Genomic DNA, 24,979 nt, shown 5'->3' with positions numbered 1-24,979 from the left:
AAAGAACCCCAGATTGGGGAAATGATTCCATTATCCCTGCGGGAGTCCCTGGGATACAGCCAGGGAGAGAGAGAGAGAGCTCAGCCATGTCCCTCGGGAGTCACTCAACCCAGCATTGTGTCTTGCCCGGGGGGTGGGGGCAACATGCAGAGGAGAGTGACAGGGAGATCCTCTCTCATAACAGTTACAGCAGCCACTATTTATTGAGCACCCACCATGAGCCTGACGCTGTATGTATCGTCTCTCATTTCAGCATGTCTGTGAGGGAGGCTTGATTGTGCCATTGTATACAAGCATGCAGTGCCTCCTGAGAAGACAGCAACAACCTGCGTTTATTGAGTTCTTAGTGTGGGGGTAGGCGCTGTCCTTGCTGCTGAATACGGAAATCTATTTGAATTCTGAAATCGATCCCAGGAGTCTGGTGGTACTCTTACCCTCATTTCACAAAGGAGGAAATTTAGGCAAAAATGGGATTCATGACAGTCCCAAGGTCAAACTGCTAAGAAGTGGCAGAGCCACTGACTGTGATTCAGTACACCAGGCCACCATCCAGAGTCACCGTGTGTGTCTGTGCTGACTCTGGCTTCCAGAGGACTTTGACCTTAGAGAGTCCTGGGTTCAAGTCCCACCACTTCGTCACTCTGTGTCCCCATTCAGGTCTTTTCCCCTGTTTGACCTCTTTCCCCACCTGTAATTTAGAGAGGTCCACTCTGCCTTTCAGAGATGCTATGAGAATTAGAGATAATGGATTTAAGTGGCTGGTGAAGCTAGGCATGCCGTGAGTGCTCAATAGCATCTATTACTCTCTCTTCTCTCTGTTTAAGAGGAGGGGCCTGGGATCATGCCCTGGCCCTGAATAGAAGACCCTTGGTTACCTAGCATCAAGAGGGAGGGGGCTTGCCCAAACCTCTTCCTCGCAGCTTCTCCAAGCAACTCTGACATGGTTGATGCGGAGCTGGAGCCGCCAAAAGAGGGAGGCGCATTGCAGGGCCAGTTTAGGAAGCTGGGAGGGGGGGACACGGAGAGGGAAATGAGAAATGCAAAAGAGTGAAAAATAAATACATGTGTCTGTCTGGAATGATCGAGGGCCCCAGGCTGGAGGCGGGAGAGGCGGGCGGCAGTCTGGGCTCAGCAGAATTGCTGCAGTAGCACTTCCAGAGCCTCACTCATTAGCCAGGCAGTGAACTGGCCGCATCCCCCAGCATGCCACCCCACTGGCCCAGAGAACCCAGCCCACCAGGAGGGCTCTACCTGGAACCTTAGCAGGGCACCCAGAAGGGGGCATCTCGAAGTGATGAGTCTCATCCCCCTTGGGTCCCATCCCAAGCCTTCATGACTCCCTTTTGGGTCTTATCCCTGCCTCTCTGGGAAGGTTCTGATGGACCACTCAGCTTAGCCCGTCCCTCCATTCAACCCCTCCCCCACCCCTTCCATCATCCTCACCCTGTCCAGCCTCACGTCCCAAGCTCTGCTTTCGTCAAATTGAACATGATGTCAAATTAGAGCCATCTCTGGGACAGGCCGAGAGAAGCTCCCAGTTTAATGAGGCAGCGTCGAAAATCAATAACTTAATTGCCGCTGTTTGATGGACTTTTATCCAATTTATACTCTCCCCAGCAGCCTACGTGCAGAGCATGAGAAAAAGTGTGTGTATTGGGACTGGGGACTGTCTGGACACTGGCGGGGAGGAGCGAGGAGGGCACCAAGGACCACAGCCAACTACTTCCCAAAGCAAGAGCTGGGTGCTACTGTTCTTTTACCTGGGGGCCAAGAGACACTGGCCGCTGAGTCTCAGTAAACTCGGCTGTCCTTCTGCATTGATCTCCGTACATGCCCCCTCCATGGTGGGGATGGGAGTATAGAGGGTGGGAGGAAGAAGGCAGAATTTCCTTGAGAAATCAGGACGGGCTGGGATGGGTACAAAGACCCCTGCTTTGGGAGTAAAATGCATCGTTTCCAGTCTCAGCTCTAACTCTGACTGTGATGACCTTAACTGGTGAAATTAACCATTTCCACCACCACTGAGAGAAGGCTCTGAGCCTGTTCATTGTGCACTGGGAGTTTAAAATGCGTTCCATCATGAACAAGAACCAGGATTGTCCCCATTTTGCTGGTGAGGAAACTGAGATTCCGAGAGGCTCTCTTCTCTCGCCAGAGTCCTGCGGCTGGGAAAGGAGATTTGAATCCAGATCTGGCTCCATGGCCCTGCTCGTGCTACTGGGAAGGCCCCCAGATCTGGAAGCGGGTTGGGGCTTAATGTGGACAAGGGGACTGTGAAGGGATTGGCTTCAGTGACCTCCAGCCTCAGTCTCCTTTCCCAGCTTCTCGTGGGTGGGGAGAAGTGGAGAGAACGAGCACAGCGGCGCCAGCTGACCTCCGTCTCGCTTGTTCCCCCGGGCCCAGGCACATCGGTGATGCAGGTCATGGCCTCGGATGCGGATGACCCCACGTATGGCAGCAGCGCTCGACTGGTGTACAGCGTGCTGGATGGCGAGCATCACTTCACCGTGGACCCCAAGACCGGTGAGGGGCGGGGCCAGTCCAAGGGGCGGGGCCATAGGCGGGGCAGGGGCGGGGTGGGGCATAAGGGTGGGCGGGGCCAGATAGGAGGACGGCCTTCTGCTCTCAGCCTTCCAACCAACAGTGCTGAAATTAGGACAGGATACCGAAGCATCTCGCTGGATCCAGGAGACCTCAGGGTAGCGGAGAGGGAGGGCAGCCAGGCAAGAAGAGAGGACAGAGCAGTAGAGGGATAAATGGAGTGGGGGCACTTACGAGCCTGGCACAGAAACCAAAAGGCGGGAGGCAACCATGATGGGGCTCCTGAAAAGACGACAGAGATCTGAACTCAGTGGCCCCCCACTTTGGCCTAGGAACTAAACTGGGCAGACGCGTCCGCAGTCCATACGAGTCAGCCATAGTCATAAGTGTAGCTGGGGGCCGACAGGTAGCGGGGGACGGCAGTGGGCCTGTGCAAGGCACATTTTTGGCAGTTGTGAAACCTCCGTTCAAGTGACAGTTGTTAAGGATCTGATGGGAAGACAGAAGCCAAGACCTCTAGGGAAGGTCTTGGCTTACTGCTTTCCCCACCACCAGCAAGCAGTGCTGTAGTACCCCTCCCCGCTGTCCACTCCTTCACTCGCTCTGAGGCTAGAACCTGAGTACATCCCCGGGTTAGGGAGCGGCTTGCCGGAGTGGCACAGACGACAGAAGGAGGAGGCTCAGAGAGGTGAACTGGTTCACTTGAGGTACAACAGCTGGCTGTGGCTGCCGATGCCAATAGCAGTGCCCTCAGTGTCCCTGGGACTAGAGAAGGCAGGGGTTGAGACATCAGACACCGCCGAATGCTTATCGAAAGTCACCATGGGGCTCCTAGTCCAGTGGGGGCAGGGGGACAGGCGTCTGCTTGGGCAATTAGGATGCCAGTTTCTTGGAGGCAATGGTAGCAATCTCCAAAGGATAAAGTGCTGGCCAGACCAAGATGCAGAGAAGGGCATTCCAGGCAGAGGGCATGAGGCAGGCAAAACTGGGAGGAAGAGAACAGCCTGAGGCGTACGGGGAATTGTAAACAACTCAGGCCTGGGGAAGAGGCTTGTGGAGAGGTGACATGGAGAGGTTGGCTGGGGCCTGGCTGCGTCGCGTGCAAGGCAAGCAAAGCACTTGGATTTTATTCTAAGGGCAGTGAGGCGGGAGGGTGTTTGATAGATTTGAGATTGGGATATTGTGTGTATGTGAGTTCGTTTTGTTTAGGGGGAGGGTTCCAGTCTATAATCACATGCTCTTACACATAATATCTGCATTACTTTTTTTCTTTGCAAAACTAATACATTTTAGAAAACATTCAAACGTGAAAGGAATGTTTTTAAAAAGAGAGGAAGGAAGAGCTCTCTCACCCTCAGAAGTTGCAACCCCAAAGGGAGCCACATGGTGTATATATCCTATGAGACCTTGAACTCATTCACTTGAAAAATATATATTTTTTAAACAGATAATACATTTCAAGATTCAAAAAGTCCAAATTTGGGAGCTTCCCTGGTGGCTCAGAGGTAAAGAATCTGCCTGCCAGTTTAGGAGACACAGGTTTGATCCCTGGTCTGGGAAGATCCCGCATGACACGGAGCGACTAAGCCCATGTACCACAACTCACAGCTGCTGAGCCCGTGTGCCTAGAGCCCGAGCTCAAAAACAAGAGAAGCCACAGCAGTGAGAAGCCCACATCCCGCTAGAGAGTAGCCCCCACTTACCGCAACTAGAGAAAGCCCACACACAGCAACGAAGACCCAGCGCAGCCCCCCAAATGTCCAAATTTGTATTTAATGGAAATTTTTCACCCCTTCTAGTCCCCCAGATACCTGGTCTGTATCCCCAAAGCAACCAATGTAATTTTCTTGTGTATCTTTCCAGCTATTCTATGCATGTACAAGAAAGTAGGTACATGTATTTGTTTGTTTTTTCACACAAATGGTAGCTATCAACACACACTATACACACTGCTTGCCTTTTTCACTTAACAATACATCTTGCAGATTATCCCATATCAGCACATAAAGAGCTTCCTCATTCTTTTATTTAACAGCTGTTGTGGATACACTGAAATTTATTTCACCAGTCCCCTCTTGATGGACACTTACGCTGTTTCCAATCTTTTCCTACAACCAACAATGCTACAGTGAATAACCTCATACATATATCATTTTGTGCTTGTGTGAGTGTATCTGCAGGATAATTTTCGGGAAGTGGAAAAGCTGGGTCAAAGAGCATGTGCTTTTGGAATCAGGATAGATAATGCCGAAATGTACCAGATTACACTTGCGAAGAGCCGCCTAGGAGAGAGCCTGTTTCCCCTCCCCCTTGCCAACCCTGTGGGTTCATTGATGACTTTAAAGCAGGAAAGTGACATGCTCAGGTTTTCATTTTAACAAGATCCCTCGGGCTGCCCTTGTATAGCATGGCTCAGAAGCAAGCACTGAATTCAGGGGCACCCAGGAGCCTGGGGTGCCAGCAGAGAGCCCCGAAGGACAAAAGTCAAAGCCTGCACCCTTTCTCGGCGCCCACCCAGACTCCTTAACTTGCTGCATCTATTGGGGGCCAGAGATGATTTGGGATTGCTAGCGAAGATTTGTGGAGATGCTGAGGAGGGAGAATGAGGGGTGACAGTGAGATCCTGCAAAGGGTGAACCTTGGAGACCTGGGTGAATGCACAGGACTAGATTAAGGAAGGGATCTGGGCTTTCCTAACATCGGCACCTGGGATGGAAAGGGGCACCATCTACAAAAACAGAAGGATGAGTGTGTCTTAAGAAAACTGTCGAGGGGCAGAGGAATTAATGAGTATGCTTCAGGATCTGGTACAGAGCTATTTAATTCGATTTTAACTCCGTTGGCTTTAAGATGAGAGGAGGGAAGAATCGTCTAGAATGGGCCATCTGAAATATGGGCGTAAAGCTCCAAGAGCGCTTGGGACTCTGAGCTTTGGCTTCCCTGTGTGCACAAGAGAGATAATACTCCTCTCACGTGACTGCTGGGAGGGTCCAATAGGAGAATTCATTCATTCATTCACCAGCTCTTTATGGAATGCCTGAGGATGTCCTGCTGTCTCCAGGCCCTAGGAAGGCAGCAATAGGCAAACCCAAGACTCTACCCTCACGGAGCTTTTAAGTAGGAAATACAGAAAACAAGCACACAAACATGCAACATAATGTTGAGTAGCAATGAGTGCTAGGAAGACACCTAAGCAGGATAAGAGAGTAGACTTAGATGAGGAAATCAGGACAGACCTTTCTGAGGAGGTGATATTGGGGCTGAGCCTTGAATGAAAGTGAAGGGGTCTGCCACCCCGTTTCTAGGACAGAAGATGCAGGCCAGGGAATAGTGAGGGTGTGATGGGCTCAGTGCAATCCCTGGGGATGATGGGGATGCAACCTTCATGCCTTCAGCCTGAGAGTTCATCAGCTTTAAGGTGGGGATGAAAAGGCAGGACAGAGAAATAAGGGCAGGGCCAGGACCGAGTCTGGGAGGTGACAGGGATGGGCAGATGAAGCATCAGACTCCAAGAGAATGAGGAGGATGGTCAGGTTCTAAGAAAGAGCATCCCCTCGCTGCAGAGAGTTGGGAGGAAGGTGGCAAGTAGGAGGCCGTGGAGCCTGGGAGGGCAGGAACAGTTCTCAAGAAGCTCGAAAGTGGGCACGGGGCAAGGCAAGTGGAGAAACACAAACGGGGTCCTTGTTTTCAGGATCCTTCAACTTCCACAGTCTGAAGGGGTCTTTGTGGAGGTATTGTTGAGGAGGGACTCGATGTTTCCTCCCCGAGCCTTCGGCCCCACGGTAGGAGCCGCCCTGGTGCCATTTCCAGCCCCAGCTCCATTTCCCCAGCCAGGAATATTCCGCTGATGCGGGTCTATATTTAGCAGCCGCGGCGAGGTACAGTCTGTTCTCGCTGTGCAGATAGCAGGGAGCAGAGCCGGAACGGGGCCTGAGAGGAAGGTGTAAGGGAAGAGAGGGGGCGGGGCGCCACGAGGCCCGTGCCAGAGGAGGAATTAGCGTGTGTGTTTTAAAGGCCAGGCCTGCCAGCAGACCCCCCACTGGGAAAACAGGGATGGCATTTGCGGGGCTAATGAGGCGTCACTTGGGCTCCAGGGCCCCTTCTGCAGCATTTGGAGGGGACCGCGGGGGCGGGGAGGATAACAGCTGGAACTGGGGGCGTCGGGTGAGGACGAGGCTGTGGGGAGCCGGGGCCAGGTTCTCATTACCAGCCCCCGCCCAGCCACCATCCCAGCAAGAATAGAAAGCCTCTGGCTCTCAGAGACTTCAAGATCTCTGCTGAACGTTCTTAGCTGAGCCAGAAACACTGGCTTCCTGAAGAGGGAATGACACTCACGCTTCTAAGTGCCAGATCCCAGATCCCCGGGGTCAGGATGATGCACTGGATCTGGTTTCTGCCGTCATAGGCTTTTGTTCCAACAGAGAAGACAGATACAGACAGACAACTGCACCCAGGCTGCGAGAGGCAGGCAGAGGGTCTATAGTAGTAGGTCCGTAAATCAGAATGTTTATCGAACACATGCTATGTGCTGGAATATATAGATAAGATGATGAACAAGGCCACTGTGGGTCTCAGCCCTTGTGGAACTGATTTATGGGGTCCACAACCTAGGGCTTGGGGAGGGGGGAATCCTCAAGGCATCTCCAAAATGTGGGGCCTGCTGCTGAAGCTTTGTCTCATTTAACCCACGTAAGAGCCCTTTCCACTGAGTAGTCCCATTGTACAGAATCGGAAACTGAGGCTCAGAGAGAGTTAAGAACTTGCCCAAGGTCAGATAACATATAAATGGTGGAAAGAGGGCTTGAACCTGTATCAATCTGACTCTAAAGTCCCTCATTTTTGTGCTGCTTCTTATCTGACTCTGTGTGGCCCTGGGACATGATAGCCCCTCAGTAAGGCCCTGGTAAATGAGTCAGTGAATGAATTTTCAGAGCCAGATTTTTCTTCAGTAATTTTATTTATTCGTTTATTTTTGGCTGTGCTGGGTCTTCGCTGCTGTGCGGGCTCTGCTCTAGTTGCGGAGAGTGGTGGCTTCTCTCACTGCGGTGTGCAGGCTTCTCATTGTGGTGGCTTCTCTTGTTGTGGAGCATGGACTGTAGGGTGTACAGGCTTCAGTAGTTGCAACTCACAGACTTAGTTGCTCCTTGGCCTGTGGGATCTTCCCACACCAGGCATCGAACCTGTGTCTCCTGCATTGGCGGGCAGATTCTTTACTACTAAGCCGCCAAGGAAACCCAGAGGCAGATAGTTTAAGAGCTGATTTGAGAATTTTGCCTCAGACTCTCAGGTGGACACCAGCCTCCAGGATGCTTCTCCCCGAACTCGGGGTAGAAAGAGGTGTGAAATAGAGCAGATTGCAAAATATGGCATCAAGTCCTCCCATCCCTGAATTGGCCTCCTAGTAAAGTAACTTCAGCTCTTCCCATCAAGGGGGTAGGAGGGGTCTATTTCCCTGCGCCTTGAATCTGGGCCGCCTTACAACTTGCCTTGGCCAGTGGAATGTAGCAGAAGTGATGTTCTGCAGATTCCTAGGTTAGATCTTAAGAGACCTTGCAGCTTTCATGCTTCTCTCCTGGAACACGGTCCTGAGATCATGGTTTAAGGAAGCCAGCCCAGCCGCCAGGATGAAAGAAGGCCTGGTGAACAGCCAGGATCAACTGCCCAACATGTATCAATACATGAGGCCATCTTGGACCTTCCAGCCAGATGGCCCTCCAGTGAAACGCAGCTACAGGAGTGAGCCCAGAAGAGGAACGGGCTGGGGAATCTCAATTTCTCTGTTAGCTATCTACCGCTATGTGACAAACTGTCCCCAAACACAGTGGCTTAAAACAGCAACAATTTATTATTCGTCACGATTCTGTGGGTTGGCTGGGCAGTTATTTTGCTGGGGTCACTCACATGGCAACAGTCAGCTGGCAGGTCAGCTAGGACAGCTGTGGCCTTTCTTCTTGGGTTTCTTCACGGTGCAGTGGTCTCAGGGTTCCAAGGAGACAAGCCCTGGCACACAAGGGTTTATCAAGTATCTCTGCTTCTGTCACACTTGCTGACGTCCTGTTGGCCAAAGCAAGTCCCATGGCCGAGGCTGGAGTCAGCATGGGAGAGGCTGACCCAAGGCGTGGATCCCAGCAGGCGTGGTTCCTTGGGAGCTATCACCATAGCAACCTGTTATTGGGTGTGGCCCAGGGGGACAGGGTCCACAGGACAGCATGGCTTTAGGGTACCCACTTCCTAGTTGTCCAGAGAGGGCACCTGCTCACACACTCAGCACGGCTTCATGACCCATTTCTAGGGATGAAGACTTGTGTGTCCCTAGTTCCTCTGGAGTCAGAAGTGACAAGGACAGCAAGGAGGCCAGTCACATAAGCGTGGCACCTCACCCACAGCATAGATCTCAGTCAGACCCCTGCTCCCAGCCCCACTCAGAGCTGGGGTCACTGAGCTTTAGGTCCACAAGCTTATCCATGCACAGTGGCCCTATCACCAGACTCCACATCAGTGAGATCCTAGACATAAATGACAAAGCTTTGCCCATAGATTTCCTTGGTGGCTCAGACAGTAACGCGTCTGCCTACAATGTGGGAGACCTAGGTTCAATCCCTGGGTTGGGAAGATCTCCTGGAGAAGGAAATGGCAACCCACTCCAGTGTTGTGTTTTTTTAGTTGGAGGCTAATTACTTTACAATACTGTGGTGGTTTTGGCCATACATTCACATGAATCAGCCATGGGTGTACTGTGTTCCCCATCCTGAACCCCCTCCCACCTCCCTCCCCATTCCATCCCTCAGGGTCACCCCAGTGCACCAGCCCTGAGCACCCTGTCTCATGCATCAAACCTGGACTGGCGATCTGTTTCATATATGGTAATATACATGTTTCAATGCTATTTTCTCAAATCATCCCATCCTTGCCTTCTCCCACAGAGTCCAAAAGTCTGTTCTTTACATCTGTGTCTCTTTTGCTGTCTCACATAAAGGGTCATCATTACCATCTTTCTAAACTCCATATATATGCGTTAATACACTGTATTGGTGTTTTTCTTTCTGACTTACTTCACTCTGTATAATAGGCTCCAGTTTCATCCACCTGATTAGAACTGATTCAAATGCATTCTTTTTATAGCTGACTAATATTCCATTATGTATATGTACCACTGCTTTCTTATCCATTCATCTGCCAATGGACATCTAGGTTGCTTCCATGTCCTGGCTATTGTGCTGTGATGAACACTGGGGTACACGTGTCTCTTTCAATTCTGGTTTCCTCGGTGTGTATGCCCAGCAGTGGGATTGCTGGGTCATATGGCAGTTCTAGTTCCAGTTTTTTAAGGAATCTCCACACTGTTCTCCATAGTGGCTGTACTAGTTTGCATTCCCACCAACAGTGTAAGAGGGTTCCTTTTTCTCCGTACCCTCTCCAGCATTTATTGTTTGTAGACTTTTTGATAGCAGCCATTCTGACTGGCATGAGATGGTACCTCATTGTGGTTTTGATTTGCATTTTTCTAATAATGACACTCCAGTAGTCTTGCCCGGAAAATCCCATGGATGGAGGAAACTGGTGGGCTACAGTCCGTGGGGTCGCAAAGAGTCGGACACGACTGAGCGACTTCACTTTCACTTTTTCTTTAGTCCATCTTAAGTGCTCGACTGACCCACCCCTCAGCCCGCCCCTCTGCCTGGCTCACGCAGGGAGCCCCCCACCATGTCTCTGGCCCGTGATCACTCCCTTGTCAGTCCATCTGTCAGCCCTCTCCTTTCGGCCCTCCCACCCTCTTTCTCCACCCCTCCCTGTCCGTCTGCCTCTCTGGCGTCCCTGGGGAGGTCTGTTCACGCTGCCCTTGCTGATCTTGACCTTGCTTTCTTCTTTCTTTTGGTTTCTCTCCAGGCCTCTGTCTCTCCGTGGGTCTCCCTTTCCCTCTCCTCCCCTCTGTTCCCTTCTTCTGTGCCTCGAGTACGTGGCGCTCTCTGTCTCTTTCCGCTCTGACTTCTCAGATTCCTCTCTGTCTGTCTCTCTCTCCTTCCCGCTCTGCCACCTTCATCCTCCTCCCTCTCTTCTCTCTTCCCTTCCTGCTCTTTCCTTCCTCCAGCCGTTCAGGGTAGAGGACACACAAGGGCACCTTCCCAGTACGGCCCCTGCCATCCTGGACTTGGGTCCTGCCCTAATTCCCAGAAGGGATTCCTCTAACAGTCCCCGTATTGAGGTCCAGCACCAGGGAGATGGGGCAAGGAGCCCAGTGCATGACTGGAAGCGTGGCTTGCCTGATTAGGACAGAGATGAGCAAGGGCTTTCTCAGGAGCTGAGACAGAAGCACAGCATCACTCTATCAGAGGCCTGCACTCTCCCCTTGTACCTGAGGGTGGGTGGGGTGGGGGATACCAGGCTGGCTGGGCAGGGGCCCTCCTTCCTTACTGAGGTCCGGCAGAGCCATCCACAGCATGGGCTCCGGCCCCAGAGAGCCTGCTGGAATCCTGACTGGGCGCTTTCTCCGAGTGCGACCTTGGGCCAGTACTTAACCTGTCTGTGTCTCCATGTCCTCATCTGTAAACTGGGTATAATCACAGCACCATCCTCATAGGGCTGATGAGAAATTTAAATAAGGCAGTTCCCTTAAGGTGCTTAGAACCATGGCAAGCACGGGAAAATGCACATCCATGTCAGTTATCGCTGTTACTGTCGCAGGCAGTTCCCATGAGATGAAACTCTGCACCAGTTTTGCCCCCCAGGGACCGTTTGCCAATGTCTGGAACTGTAGCTGGGAGGGCGAGGGCGCTGCTACCAGCATCTCGTGGATGGAATTATCCTGCCCTAGATGTCCACGGTGCCAGTTGGGGAAATCCTGCTCTTTGGGGAGGTATGTGATGGTCCCATTTTATAAATGATGAAACTGAGGTCCAGAGAGGTGAGGGGTTTTGCTCAAGATCACCTGGTCAACAAATAGCAGATCTGGGATTTATCCCAAGTTCGTCTGCTTCCAAGTCTCCCCTGCCCTCGGAAAGATCAGTCCAGGCCAAGGAGGAGTCAGGAGGGAGCTTATTGAGGAGTCTTGAAGGCCGCTGATAGAAGGTCTCCATGACCCCGATTAGACAGACTGCACTTTCCGTATCTCCATGGGATCCCACAAAAGCAGGCACACCCCCTAGAGGCACCACCTCTGGCTCCCCCAGTCACACACACACACACACACACACACACTAATAGCCTCTCCTCCCATTCCATTGCCTTTATTGGAGGCTAGGGGCTGTCTGGGGACATCAGGAGGGAGAGATTGGGTTTTATGGGGCGCATCGTGGGGCTGCTGGTGCGTGACTCCACCTGGTGCTCAGGCCCTGGGCACCACCTGCCACCACCTGGCGCTCACAGGTTGAAGTGGGTCAGGGGTGGGGGGGCTCTGACTGGTTCATCAACTCCCCCCTCCCGCCTGATCTCCCACCGTATAAGCGTGTGTGCAGGGAGACCAGAAGTCCAGCCTTCCCCTGCTCAGAATTCATCTTGCAGCCACCCCCTCCTGCTGCCCCTCTGCCTGCTTCCATTAACAGTTTGAAGGATTGTCTGATCAGCAATTAGCTGGTGCCTGGACAGAGAATCTGGGGCCGGGCCCTGGAGGAAAGGGCTGGGGTCCCCAGGGCTGGGGGATGACTTAATCATGGAGGGTGTATGTGTGTGTGTGAGAATAAGTGTGTGCTAGTAGCTATGTGCTATGCCTGTGCATGTGACCTCATAGGTGTTACCTGTGTATTTATGTATTAATAGTACATCTAAGTGTGTGAGACATATCAGTGTTTATGTGCGGGAGAGTGTGACTCCATCGTGAGTGTGTTTGAGGGTGGCTGTCAGGCCGGTTCACTCAGTTAAACATTCACCAAGCTGCCACGCTGGGGCTGGCTCCGGGCTGAGTGACACCAACCCAGAATCAGACAGGCCAGGCTCACCCAGAAAATGTCGGGATCCCCCCTCATATGGGGAAACTGAGACCCTGAAAGTGGGATCGGAGGCTCAAGGCAGAGTCACACACTGCCTGATTCTGGGCCCTACGCCTCTTTTTAGTAAACGAAACAGTCCATATTCTGTTGCTTTGGGGTTGCATGTGAGTGTGTGAATATGCATGTATGTGTGTGAGTGTGTGGATTGTATGTTAACATGTCTGTATATAACATGTGTGTTTATGTGTACAAGTGGATGGGAAGGTGTGTGTTTTAAAGTATATGCGCATGTGACTGGGCTTCCCCAGTGGCTCAGCGGTAAAGAATCCGCCTACAATGCAGAAGACGTGGGTTTAATCCCTGGTCTAAGAAGATCCCCTGGAGAAGGAAATGGCAACCCACTCCAGTTTTCTTGCCTGGAAAATCTCATGGACAGAAGAGCCTGGCGGGCTACAGTCCACGGGGTCTCAAAGAGTTAGACACGAACTGAGCAACTGAAGATACACGCATGCATGAATCTGATGTGTGTGAGAGAGCAGTGTGTGTGTGAGGGTATGTGTGTGTGGAGTGCTGAGTGTGAGTTATCTGTGAGCCTATCTGTATAAGCATGCGTGTGTGTGTGTCTGTGTGTGTGTCTGTGTGTGTGTGTCTGTGTGTGTGTGTGTATGCTGAGCCCCACACCTATACGGTGGTCGTATCAGTGTCTTCTGCATCCGCAACTCCCCTCCTGAACTTGAATGAGCCTGGCCTCTGCCTGGGGAGGGGTCTCTGTATCGGTTGGCAGCTGGCAAGGGGCATCCCTGGCCTCAACCCCCCACCCACAGGTGTGATCCGGACGGCCGTGCCCGATCTTGACCGCGAGAGCCAGGAGCGCTACGAGGTGGTGATCCAGGCCACAGACATGGCGGGCCAGCTGGGCGGCCTCTCCGGCTCCACGACCGTCACCATCGTGGTCACTGATGTCAACGACAACCCGCCCCGCTTCCCGCAGAGTGAGTGAGGCCTTCCCAGAGGGAGCAGTGGGTCTGTGTGTCTGTCTGGTCATGCCTCCCGGCCACTCTCTGACCTCAAGCTGCCCTGCAGCCTTCTCACCATAGAGGGACTCCCCAGTCTGTCCATCTGTCTATTCATCCAAGTCACCACAACCCCCTCCCCCCTCCAATCTTACTTTTTGCAAGAGACAGCCCCAACGTTGTCTGACTTTCCATACATCCATGTAGCACACTTACCACCCCTCCCCGCGCCTTGCTTCTGGCCAAGAGTGAGCCCCTGTCTGTCCACCCACTCCGGCTGGTCCTTGCACACACCCGTCATGCTTATTATGTGTGATCTGCTACTGATCTGAGCTTCAGAGGCACGCTGGGGATGAAGGGACAGACACAGGGTCTTTTAGACATACAGACAGAGGCTGCAGCCATGCCCAGGGGCACCTATCATTTGTGCATAGAAATGCCAGGGTCTGGAGAGACAGGTCTTTCCTTCTTCTCTGAGCCTGGAGGACTCTGTGCTTCTGAACTGGGGGAGAGTGCTTTCCACTCTCTGCCTCCCCAGGCAGAGCAGAGTGGAGGTGTCTTCTCTGGCCCAGTCCCTGCCCCCTCCCGTCAGCCCAGCCAGCCTCTCCGTCCCAGGTTCAGACGAGAAGGCTGTGCCCAGGAAGCCGCTGAAGCTGGCAGAGACTAACTGCCGTGGGGAGCCGGGCTGATCCCTATCGGGCGAGTCATTACTTGAGGCCTGCTGCTCACATTAGGCCCTGCCACAGGGGACTGACCCCCGAGAGATAAGGGAATCCAATCCCTTAGCTGAGAGCACATCGCAGCCTAAGCGCCTCAGTCCAGACGCCAAGCGGGGTGGGCAGGGCCCGCCAGCCAGCTCCCCATCTTTGCTGTTCCCCGGGGAACCCGGTCCAGTAGCCGCCCTCAGCCACTCCCCCAGCCCAGCCCCACTCACTTGATGGGGAAGCTTCAAAACCCCTGTGAAGGGGTGGGGGCCACCCAGTTTTCTGTGTACCAGGCTGTGTGCCAGCCCTGAGCTGGAAGGGGTGGGGCAGAAGAGAGGCCAGGGCCCCTGGAAGACTCTTATTTATTCATTCATGTATTCTTTCTTTTTTGTTTTAACCTTTTCATTTTATACTGGAGTGTAGCCAATTAACAATGTTGTGACAGTTTCAGGCAGACAGCAAAGGGACTCAGCCATACATATCCATGTATCCATTCTCCCCCCAGCTCCCCTCCCAGCCAGGCTGCCACATGACATTGAGCAGAGTTCCCTGCACTGTACAGCAGGACCCTGTTGGTCATCCATTTTTAATATACAGCCGTGTTGTTCATCTATTCTTTCTTTATTTCTTTATTGGGAAATACAGCACACAGACAGAAATGCATAAAATATAAATGTCTAGTTCAGCACATAATTACAAAACAAACATTCTTGTAACCGCCGACCAGGACCCAGAAGCTGCCGCAAGTCCTTTCTTGATGATAACTTCTCCCCTTACCTTTTCCTCCAGAGTTAACCACCGCCCACTTTCATGACCATCATCTCTTTGCTTTTCTTTTTTATCAAAGTATAGTTGGTGGATAATAGGGGCTTCCGTGGTGGCTCAGATGGTAAAGAATCTGCCTGCAATGCAGGAGACCTGGATTCAGTCCCTGGGTGGGGAAGATCCCCTGGAGAAGGGAATGGCAACCCCCTCCAGTATCCTTGCCTGGAAAATTCCATGGACAGAGGAGCCTGGCTGGCTACTGTGCATGGGATCCCAAAGAGTTGGACGTGACTGAGCAACTAACACTTTCACTTTCTCTGATGTATAATATTATGTAAATTATATGTGTACAATACAGTGATTCATAATTTTTAAAGGTTTACTCCATTTATAGTTATAACTAATTATAAATTAGTTGCTATATTCCCCATGTTATACAATATATTCTTGTAGTTTTTTTAAACCTAATAATTTGTACCTCTCAGTCTCCTCCTACATTGCCCCTGCCCACTTCCCTCTTCCCGCTGGCAACCATTAATTTGTTCTCTATATCTGTGAATCTGTTTCTTTTTAAAATATTCTTTAGATTATATATATATAAGTGATATCATACAGTATTTGTCTTTGTCTGACTTATTTGACTTAGCATAATGCCCTCCAAGTCCATCTTGCTGCAAGTGGTAAAATTTCACTTTTTTATGGCTGAGTAGTATTCCATTATATATAAGTATGCATATATACCACCTCTTCCTTATCCAGTCCTTTAGGGTTGATTCACCCATATAGGCAACATCTAACATTACAGTTTAATTTTATAAGTTTTTAACCTTATCTAAGTGGAAACTCACAATACAAATGATTCATCTTGCTTTTTTATCTCCCCAAATTATGTTTGTGAAATCACGTTATTGCTTCTAGCTATAATGTATTCATTTTCAGTGCTGTATAGTATTCCATAATTTATCTATTCTCCTGCCAATGGACATTTACGTTGTTTCCAGTCTGAGGCTATTGTAGAGGGCACCACTTTGAACATGGTTGTATGCGTCCTACTGCTGTTTAGCATGCAATTTCATTCGTCTACAGAGGAGCAGAATAAACTCATCTTCAACTTTACTAAATAAAATTTAGTAAATTGTTTTCCCCCATGAAGAAATGCATGTGTCCATCATACCATACCCTCACTGATTCTTGGTACTGTCAGATTTCTTTCATTTGTGTTAATCTAGTGAGGGTATGGAGAAGGCAATGGCACCCCACTCCAGTACTCTTGCCTGGAAAATCCCATGGATGGAGGAGCCTGGTAGGCTGTAGTCCATAGGGTTGCACAGAGTCGGACATGACTGAGTGACTTTCCTTTCACTTTTCACTTTCATGCATTGGAGAAGGAAATGGCAACCCACTCCAGCGTTCTTGCCTAGAGAATCCCAGGGGTGGGGGAGCCTGGTGGGCTTCCATCTGTGGGGTCGCACAGAGTCCGACCTGACTGAAGCAACTTAGCAGCAGCAGCAGCAGTGAGTATATACTAGTAACTCACGCTGCTTTTCATTCATTCACTCACTAGTCACTCAAACATTTCATTTATGTGGCAGCCTGGTGTTCTGCCAGGCACCATGAATGCCTGATGAATAAGAGATGTGGTCCCTGCCTTGCAGGAGCTCACAGCCCAGAGGGAGGGAGAAGAGAGAAGGAGAGAGAATAAACAGAAAATAATAGGGACATGCAATAATCCTTACAATAGGATAAGCTTGGGGGCCCTGGACACATAGGACCAGAGCCTGGAGGTCTGGGAACCTTCCCCATTACAGGAGGTAATAGTCACTGAGACTAAAAAGGAGGGGAAACAGGGGAAGTGAAGGCAGAGAGGAGAGTAAAGCGAGGGAAGTCTAGAGGTGGCACAGACAGAGCAAGTCGTCCTGAAGGAATTGCAGGAACTTCAGCCAGACTAAGGCTCATGTTGAGGTGGGGAGTTGGAGGCATGAAGGTGCAGAAGTCAGCAGGGGCCAAGGGGCTTGTACAACTTCATTCCAAGTGCAGTGCGGATGGTAAGGCAGCCCCTCCCTCAGCTCCCACCAGCGCTGGGGGAGCTATGGCAAAGAGTAGGGGGTGGCATGGTCAGCTTGTGTTAAGAGTCCCCCCAAGACTCTTATGTGAGAGTCAGTCAGAGACAGCCACACCACACAAGGGTATCCAGACCAGTGCGGGCTCCAAGAGACACATCCCCAGTGCCACAGCCCCTGCTTCCCCTGGGCGGGCCCACCACTTAGCAAATCACCCTCACCTTCAACTCCACTCTGGAGGGAGAGCAGGGAGCCATTTGAGTTCCACTTGACCCTCACTCCTTCTGGCTTCCCCTCTGCTTCCCCACTCTGGTAACAGTGGCCGTCTTGCCAGTCTTCAAACAAGCCAGGCATTGCACCCACCTCAGGGCCTTTGCACCTGCTGTTCCCTCCGTCTTTCCCAGATATCTGCTTGACTCACTGCCTCACCTCCCTCAGACTTTTGCAGAAATGTTGTCTTTTCCTCGATTACGCCATTTACAGTGTTTTTTTTTTGGCTGCATCCTGTGGCATGTGGGATCTTAGTTTCCCGACCAGGGATTGAACCTTCGCCCCTTGCGTTGGAAGCACAGAGTCTTAACCACTGGACTGCCAGGAAAGTCCCAATTACCCTATTTAAAACTCCACATACACCTTCATCATCACCCCCCATTTCCCTTCCCAGTTTTATTTTTCTCCCAAGTACCATCTGACATCTTATTTTACTGATATGATTGTTTAGTGTCTTTCTCCTTCCACTAAGAGGAAAGCACTGTGAGGCCTGGGATTTGGGTCTGTTTTGCTTGTTGCTAGAAGCCTAGTGCATAGAGCTGCTCTGGGACATCACAGATGCTCAATAAATATGTGGAAATGAAGGAACCAATATCATTAACATCCACAGCAACAAAAAAATCAGTGTGCAGCCCTACTATTTGAATGCAGTGTGTCCCATTTATTGGGTGGGTAACACTGCGGTCGCACAGAGTCGGACATGACTGAAGCAACTTAGCAGCAGCAGCAGCAGCAGCAGCAACAGATACTAGCCTCTGTGCTAAGCAACTGACATGCATTATCATCTCAATTGATTGGGAAATGACAGTGCTATCAGGAAGGCACTATTATTATTCCCATTCTACAGATGAGGAAAACCAGAGCTCAGAATTACACAGCCAGGACTGATTCCAGGGCCGTAGCCTTGATCACGGTGCTTCTCTGTCCCCTTTTGGGCAGATGAGGACACTTGAGTCCCAAAGAACTGCCGACACTTTCTCAAATCAATCAGGGGATAAAGCCAAGGTCAGAATTAGAACCCTCCTCTTTGCACTGCATCCCGCATTTCTGCAGAGGAAGCGCCTCTCCCAGCACCAGTCCTGGCCAAGCAGGGAGCTCCAAGGAGCCCATCTGAGACCCCCCCCTCCTCTCCCCTAGAGCTGGTGGAAGCTGAGGGAGGGGCTGCGTTACCATCTCCGCTCACAGCTGTATCCCCTACAGAGATGTACCAGTTCAGCATTCAGGAGTCGGCCCCCATCGGCACGGCTGTGGGACGCGTGAAGGCCGAGGACTCAGACGTGGGCGAAAACACAGACATGACTTACCACCTCAGGGAGGAGAGCGGCAGCGGCGGGCACGTGTTCAAGGTCATCACAGACAGTGACACGCAGGAGGCCATCATCGTAGTGCAGAAGGTGCGGCCACCCTGGAAGTGATGGGGGAGGCAGGCCCCAGGGCAGCAGGGTTGGGTAGGGGGTCACTGAGCAGCCAAATACCCCATCCCACTTCACTCCAGGGGTGAAGTCTCTCCAGGGAGGCTGGACCAACCTGGGAAAACGCTAATGCTTTCCTTCCCATTTTACAAATGAGAACATGAGGCATAGAGAGGTTAAGTGACTTGTCCAAGGTTGCACAGCTAGCGGTCAAGAGCCAGGAGTCAATCCAGACTTGAATCTGTGCTCTTACACACTACGCTGTGCTACTTCAAGTTCACACCAGGCCCTTCACACTCACTGTTTCCTTTCATCTTGATGTTACCCTTGGAAGGAAAACATATTATGACCATTTTTACAAGTAAGAAAACAGAGATTTAGAAAGGTAAAAGGGCTTGCCCAAGATTATACCTGTAAGAGATAGAGTAGGATTTGAACCCAGGTCTGGTGACCCCAAAGCTCTTTCCTTCCTGAATCTAACAGCCTCCTTACCCACTGACCAGCCGAGGAACCAGAAGCTCAAACAGCAAACTCAGCACCCCCTAGGGAAAGGAGACAGAGGTCAGAGAAAAAAGCAAACAGCATCTTCAAGGGCTTGGTCACGAACTTGGCAGCTCAGGGGTGCACAGGTCTTTGATGCTGCCCACTCCAACGCTGCTGTTCCACAGGAGGTCTGAGTCCCCTGCCCTGGCCTACAAACAGTTGTAAGCCTTTGTATACTCCCAGGGATGGGACGCTCACTCCCTACCAGTGTCCTGCTCCTCCTTCTCCCATTCAGCCACAGTCTGTCCAATTCCTGTCAGCCCAGGCTCTGCCTCCTGGGACCCACAGAAACATCTGCCCCGACAGCCCTTCATTCACTCAATAATCAAACTCTCTCCCTGGCCACGAGGGTTTGAAGATAGAGAAAACTCTGTTTCTTCAACTAGGATAAGAATATGAGGCTAATACTTACAATGAAGTGTTAATAGCATGCCAGCCTCCTTTCCAATGCTTTCCATGTATTAACTCATTTAATCTCTACAACAACCCTCTAAGTATTATTATTGCCCATTTCATAGGTGGGAATCTGAGGCCCTGAGTTAAGTCATTTGCATCCAAGGACAAGCATCTTACAGAGAAGTTGTAGGGACAGGGCCCCGGGGAGTCTGTCTCCAGAATCCACCCTTTTAGACATTACATAGCTTTCGGTCTTCTGACCTCCACTTGTCTTCACGGTAAGATGAGCCCATTTCACAGATGGGGGACCTGGAGGCCTGGGGAGGCCCAGCATCACAGAGCAGCAGAATCAGGCCCCAAGCCCAGCCCAGGGACCCCAGCACAGCATTTGCTCTCATCCCCGGTGATGCCCCTGTAGTAACTTCCCCATCCTCCCTGCCTCTTGCCCCATAACCCCACCCCCACCCCGCCTGCTCCAGCAGTGGCGCCTGAGGTGTCTCTGTGGAGTCAGTGCTGGCTCAGGGAGCAGAGCCCCCGCCTGATTGATGACCTGGCTCCAGAGCCCATCACTCGCTCCCAGGCCAGGTCCGCGCCTGCCTTCCTGCATCCTGATTTCCCAGGCAACAGGATGGAGGGAGGAGGTAGCCCTTCTTTTTCTTTCTGTTGGGGAAGGGGGAGTGTGGAGGGGAGGTTCTGAGAGGAAAGGAGGGACCCTAGACAGAGGGCAGTTCTCCAGGAAGGTGGCCCTTGCTGCCCAGATGGCTCCCCCAGCATGTGACAGTGGCGCCATGGTTCCACCACTGCCCTTTCTCTTTGCTCTAAAGGCGTTATCCTTAGGAGGCCAGAGTCCATGCAGCCATGCAGCTTGTCCGTCAGAGGGTCCCCCACCAGCATTCCCTGATGAGGACCAGGGCTCAGCGTGGCTTTAGCGAGGTCTCTGAGGGAGCTCTAAGGCCGCCCGGCTTATCAGGCTCAACTCACATTAGCAGCTGCCACCAATAATACACCAGGAAGGTCTCATCTCACCCTCCCACCCGAGGCCCAGAGAAGCAGAACAGATTGCCCGCAGACACACAGCCGGGCAGCCACACATCCAGCGCCTTTCCTGCCAGTGGGGTTAAGGGCTGGCACTTGACAGCTGCATTGCCGGGGATGTGAATCCCACTTCTGCCAGGGACTAACTGCTAAGTGACCTAGGGCAAGTTACAGAGCCTGCTAGACCTCGACATCCTCACGTGTCAAATAGGATGATAATAATAATACAAGCCTCTTTGGGACGCTGTAAAATTAGATGAGTCGCTACATTTAGAACACTGGCACACAGAGCTTTGTAAGTTAATAAATTAAGGCCAGTCCCGTGCACCGGGTAGCAGGAAGTCTGGGAGTCAGTATGTGACCCTGTGTCCCTGAGCAAGACTGTCCCCAGCAGGGCCTGACTTTCTCTCCCTGTAACCCGACAGTGTGTCAGTGATGCCATTGAGTCAGGGATGCCTCAGTCAACTGTGACCTTAAGCCAGCCCCACCCTCTTGGGGTCAGCCCCGCCCCCTCGGAGCCAGGCCAGCTCCCCCTACCCCCAGACTTGGACTCTGTCCGCCTGGAAGTGTGGAGCAGACCAGCCCACTCACCGGCCCTCTGCTCCCTTCCGCCCACCCCTCCAGCGCCTGGACTTCGAGTCCCAGCCGGTGCACACCGTGGTCCTGGAGGCCCTCAACAAGTTCGTGGACCCTCGCTTCGCTGACCTGGGCACGTTCCGCGACCAGGCGATCGTGCGCGTGGCCGTTATCGACGTGGACGAGCCCCCCGAGTTCCGGCCGCCCTCCGGCCTCCTGGAGGTACAGGAGGACGCGCAGGTGGGCTCCCTGGTCGGCGTGGTGACGGCGCGGGACCCCGACGCCGCCAACCGGCCCGTCCGGTGAGACCCCCGCCCGGGGCCGACGCCTGCTGCCTGCTACCCCGCCAGCGCCTGCGGACAGACGGCGGGCAGAGGGGGTGGGGACGGGACAGGGAGGGGTTGGGGGCGGTGATGGTGAGGGAGGAGGGGAGAGAGCGATAGACTCGGGCCACCGGGAGCCAAAGAGACAAAGGAATCGGATTCGAGAACAGTGGCAGAGAGACAGGGAGCTCAGGATAACGAGAGAGAGCCAGGTGTGACAGACGCAGCAGTGACCTGGGCTCAGCCTCGGTCCTCCACCAGAAGGGGGAAAAAAAAAAAAAGATAATTTCATCCTTCCAGCTTTTCAGGTCAAAAATGTTGCAGACATCCTCGACTTATGTTTTTCTCTCACACCTCCCTCCAATCCATCAGCAAAGCCTGTCATCTCTGCTTTAAAAACATCTCCAGAATCTGACCACTTCTCACCTCCTCCGCAGCTGCCGCCCTGGTCCAGGCCGCCTGTTTCTCTTGCCTGATTACTGGCTCTCTCTGCTTCTCTCATCACCCCTCTTCAATCTAGAATGGGCGCAGGAGCCAGACTGACTCCCGCCCCACCCTTCTCGTGGCCCAAACCACCCCCCACTGACCCTCCTCTGCTGAAAGCCCTCCAAAGGCACCTCTGGGACTCAGGATAAAAGCCCAGACCCTATAGGATGTGGCCTCACTGTAACTTCTCATACCCTGGCTCACCTCCTCCCTGGTTCACTCTCCTTGGCCACGTTGACCTCCTCACAGCTCCCGGGATACACCCAGCCCGCCTCTACCCCAGGGCCTTTGCACTGCCCGATCCCTCTGCCTGGAATGTTCTCCCGCTTAACATCTCCAGGGGTGGTCCTCTCACTTCCTCCAGGACTTTCCTCAAAAGTCACCTTCTCAGTGCAACCTTCCCTGACCACCCTTTCTAAAATGTCAACCCCGCCCCAACGTGTCCTCACACTTCATATCCATTTTCTTTCGTCCTTCATCACCATCTAACCTGTTACCCATTTTCCTGATGACTTTGTCCCTCTCCCTAAAAGATAAGCTTTAGGAGAATAGGGATGCGTGTCTAAGTTCACCGCTGTATCCTCAGGTCCTCATGCTGCCTAGCGCTCAGTGGACATTCCCTGACACATGGTGAATGGATGAAATGTAAAAGCAGAGAAAGACAGAGAAGAGAGAGGTTCCTGGAGATGCAGTGAGACCAACAGTGAGAGGAAGTGGCCAGAGAAGGAAAACCAGTGGAAAGAGGGCAGGAGTAACTCAAGGACAGAGGAACTGACCTGACACTGTAGGAACTGAAAGAGGAGAGTTGGAGAGAAAGCCAGTGGCAGAGACAGAGGCATGGAGGTGGGGCGCGGGGGGAAGGGGGCCAGCGGCAAGTGGGCGGAGGCCACAGGGTGCTCTGGCGCTGTTGGTGTCCCTGGAAGGGTTTGCAATCTGCAGGGGTTGGAGAGTCCCTGACCATGGCCCAAGCTGAAAGGATGTCAGAGAGAAAGAAAGTGATCCAGAGGAGGAGGTCAGGGTGGGGTGAATGCCCACTGTTGACTGAATTTAAGTGTCTGGAGCTTCCTGTTTATTCCCTGAAACCCCTGTACATAGTGAATGATGCCTGAGCCAGCTGTGTGCCTAGCTCTGTGCTTAAAGGATCTCTGCATTATTCAACTCCATATGGGTAGCATTCTCACCATCATTTATGTGAATGGCTCCCTCCGATTTGTCCAGTGCATAGCCTATGCAACCTTACATGGCAACCCCAAGGTGAAGACACAAAGATGCTTAACTACCTATGGGCTCCCAGACTGGAGGCTACCCTCAGGGGTCTAGAAAGACTTCCTGGAGGAGGCAGGAATTATATTGAGCCGTGTACCTGAGTCTGGTCAGTGTAGCTATGCTGCTGCTGCTGCTGCTAAGTCACTTCAGTCATGTCCGACTCTGTGTGACCCCATAGACGGCAGCCACCAGGCTCCCCCGTCCCTGGGATTCTCCAGGCAAAGTACTGGAGTGGGGTGCCATTGCCTTCTCCGAGTGTAGCTATGAGGAGAAGGCTATTCCAGGCACAGGCATAGGAAGGGAAGAAGTGGTAGGTGTGTCTGGAGATGAGTAGACTGTGATGTCTATGGGAGGCTGAGCAATGAACCAACAAGAGAAGTCTGACAAGGTTCAAAGATAGGCTGAAGGGCTCAGACTCAGTCCAGAGGTCCTGAATGCCTCCTAGGCTGCCTCCACCCTTCCCATGGCCAAAACCACCCTCCACTGCCTATGAACTCCTCCACCATCTTTCCATCCCCGCTGACAATAGATACAGTCTTTAAACATCCCTGTCAGCCTCTGGCTCAGCCCCAGACCTTTCCCAGGAGGGCATTATCACCCTTGTTTGGCAGGAAACTGAGATCCAGGGAGGGGAGGAGTTTCCCTGGGCTCACAAGAGTTACCAGGCAGCAGTAGGAGCCTGGTCTTTGCCTCCCAGGTCCAGCGCACCCCGCTGCCTTCTCCCCTCCTCTCCAGTATTGCTCTCCCCACTCCCCCCCCAGTCCTCCCCCTCCACCCTCTGTTGACTTCCCTTCCCCCCTGCTTTCATCTGCACTGAAAGGGCCAACTTTGAAACCTGCTTCTCACCTCCTTTCATCTCTCTATGCCGCCCCTTCCCTGGGGCTCCTCAGATGTGGAGGCGGTGAGGAGCTTGAGAGAGGTCCAATTTCACACCACAAACATTTACCCAACTCCTCCTCCTCCCTGCCGGCCTGGAACCAGGCCCGAGATGACTCAGCCAAGGGCAGAGCTGGGGAGGAGCGCCCGGTCTGTAAGGGGACAGATGGCTAGAGAAGGGGTCCTCACAGACCACCTGGGCAGCCCAGAGCCTGGCTTATGTTCCAGCTCCCTGGGTTCCAAGGGTCCTGGACTCAGTCAGCACCTAGGGGTGTGAGTCATGTCACATCCGGCACTGCCCCAGACAATGGGGAAACAGAGGTGATAAGACCCAGTCCCTCCGCTCAAGGAGTTTGCCTTCTCCTGGGGGGCAGGGGAGGCAGGGAAACAGCCAATAAGTAGTCGAATGTTTGTCGCCACAAGTCAACAGATGGTTAAAAGGGGTCATTGCTGATAAGACCTATGAAGAAAATAAACAAGGTGATAGGATAAGACCAATTGGGGCCACAGGGGGCTACCCTGGATTAAGTGGTCAAGGAGTTGACAAGTGAGTTGACATCAGAATGATCAAGAGAGAATCAACTAGACAAAGATGTGGCAAGGAATTCTGGGTAGAAGGAATGCAAGTGAAAGTCGCTCAGTCATGTCCAACTCTTTGCGACCCCATGGACTGTATAGTCCATGGAATTCTCCAGGCCAGTATCCTGGCCTGGAGGCTATACTGGGTATAGCCTTTCCCTTCTCCAGGGGGTCATCCCAACCCATGGATCAAACCTAGGTCTCCTGCATT

At 52.3% G+C, this 24,979-nt stretch overlaps 1 protein-coding gene across 1 annotated transcript in view; it reads left to right on the top strand.

The window, feature by feature from the left end:
- The window catches only part of CDH22 (cadherin 22), an 83,640-nt gene that overhangs the window by 27,105 nt on the left and 31,556 nt on the right, over positions 1-24,979 (top strand). Inside the window, exons 3-6 of the mRNA XM_069546333.1 lie at positions 2,404-2,523; positions 13,289-13,456; positions 18,477-18,670; positions 21,287-21,540. Of these exons, the coding sequence (XP_069402434.1) occupies positions 2,404-2,523; positions 13,289-13,456; positions 18,477-18,670; positions 21,287-21,540 (736 nt within the window). The remainder of the gene's footprint in view (positions 1-2,403; positions 2,524-13,288; positions 13,457-18,476; positions 18,671-21,286; positions 21,541-24,979) is intronic.

The sequence above is a fragment of the Ovis canadensis genome, chromosome 13, assembly GCF_042477335.2.
Source record: "Ovis canadensis isolate MfBH-ARS-UI-01 breed Bighorn chromosome 13, ARS-UI_OviCan_v2, whole genome shotgun sequence".
NCBI classification, from domain to species: Eukaryota; Metazoa; Chordata; class Mammalia; order Artiodactyla; family Bovidae; genus Ovis; species Ovis canadensis.
Note: the sequence above shows the minus strand (reverse complement) of the source record. Positions and strands in the feature narration are given on the sequence as shown.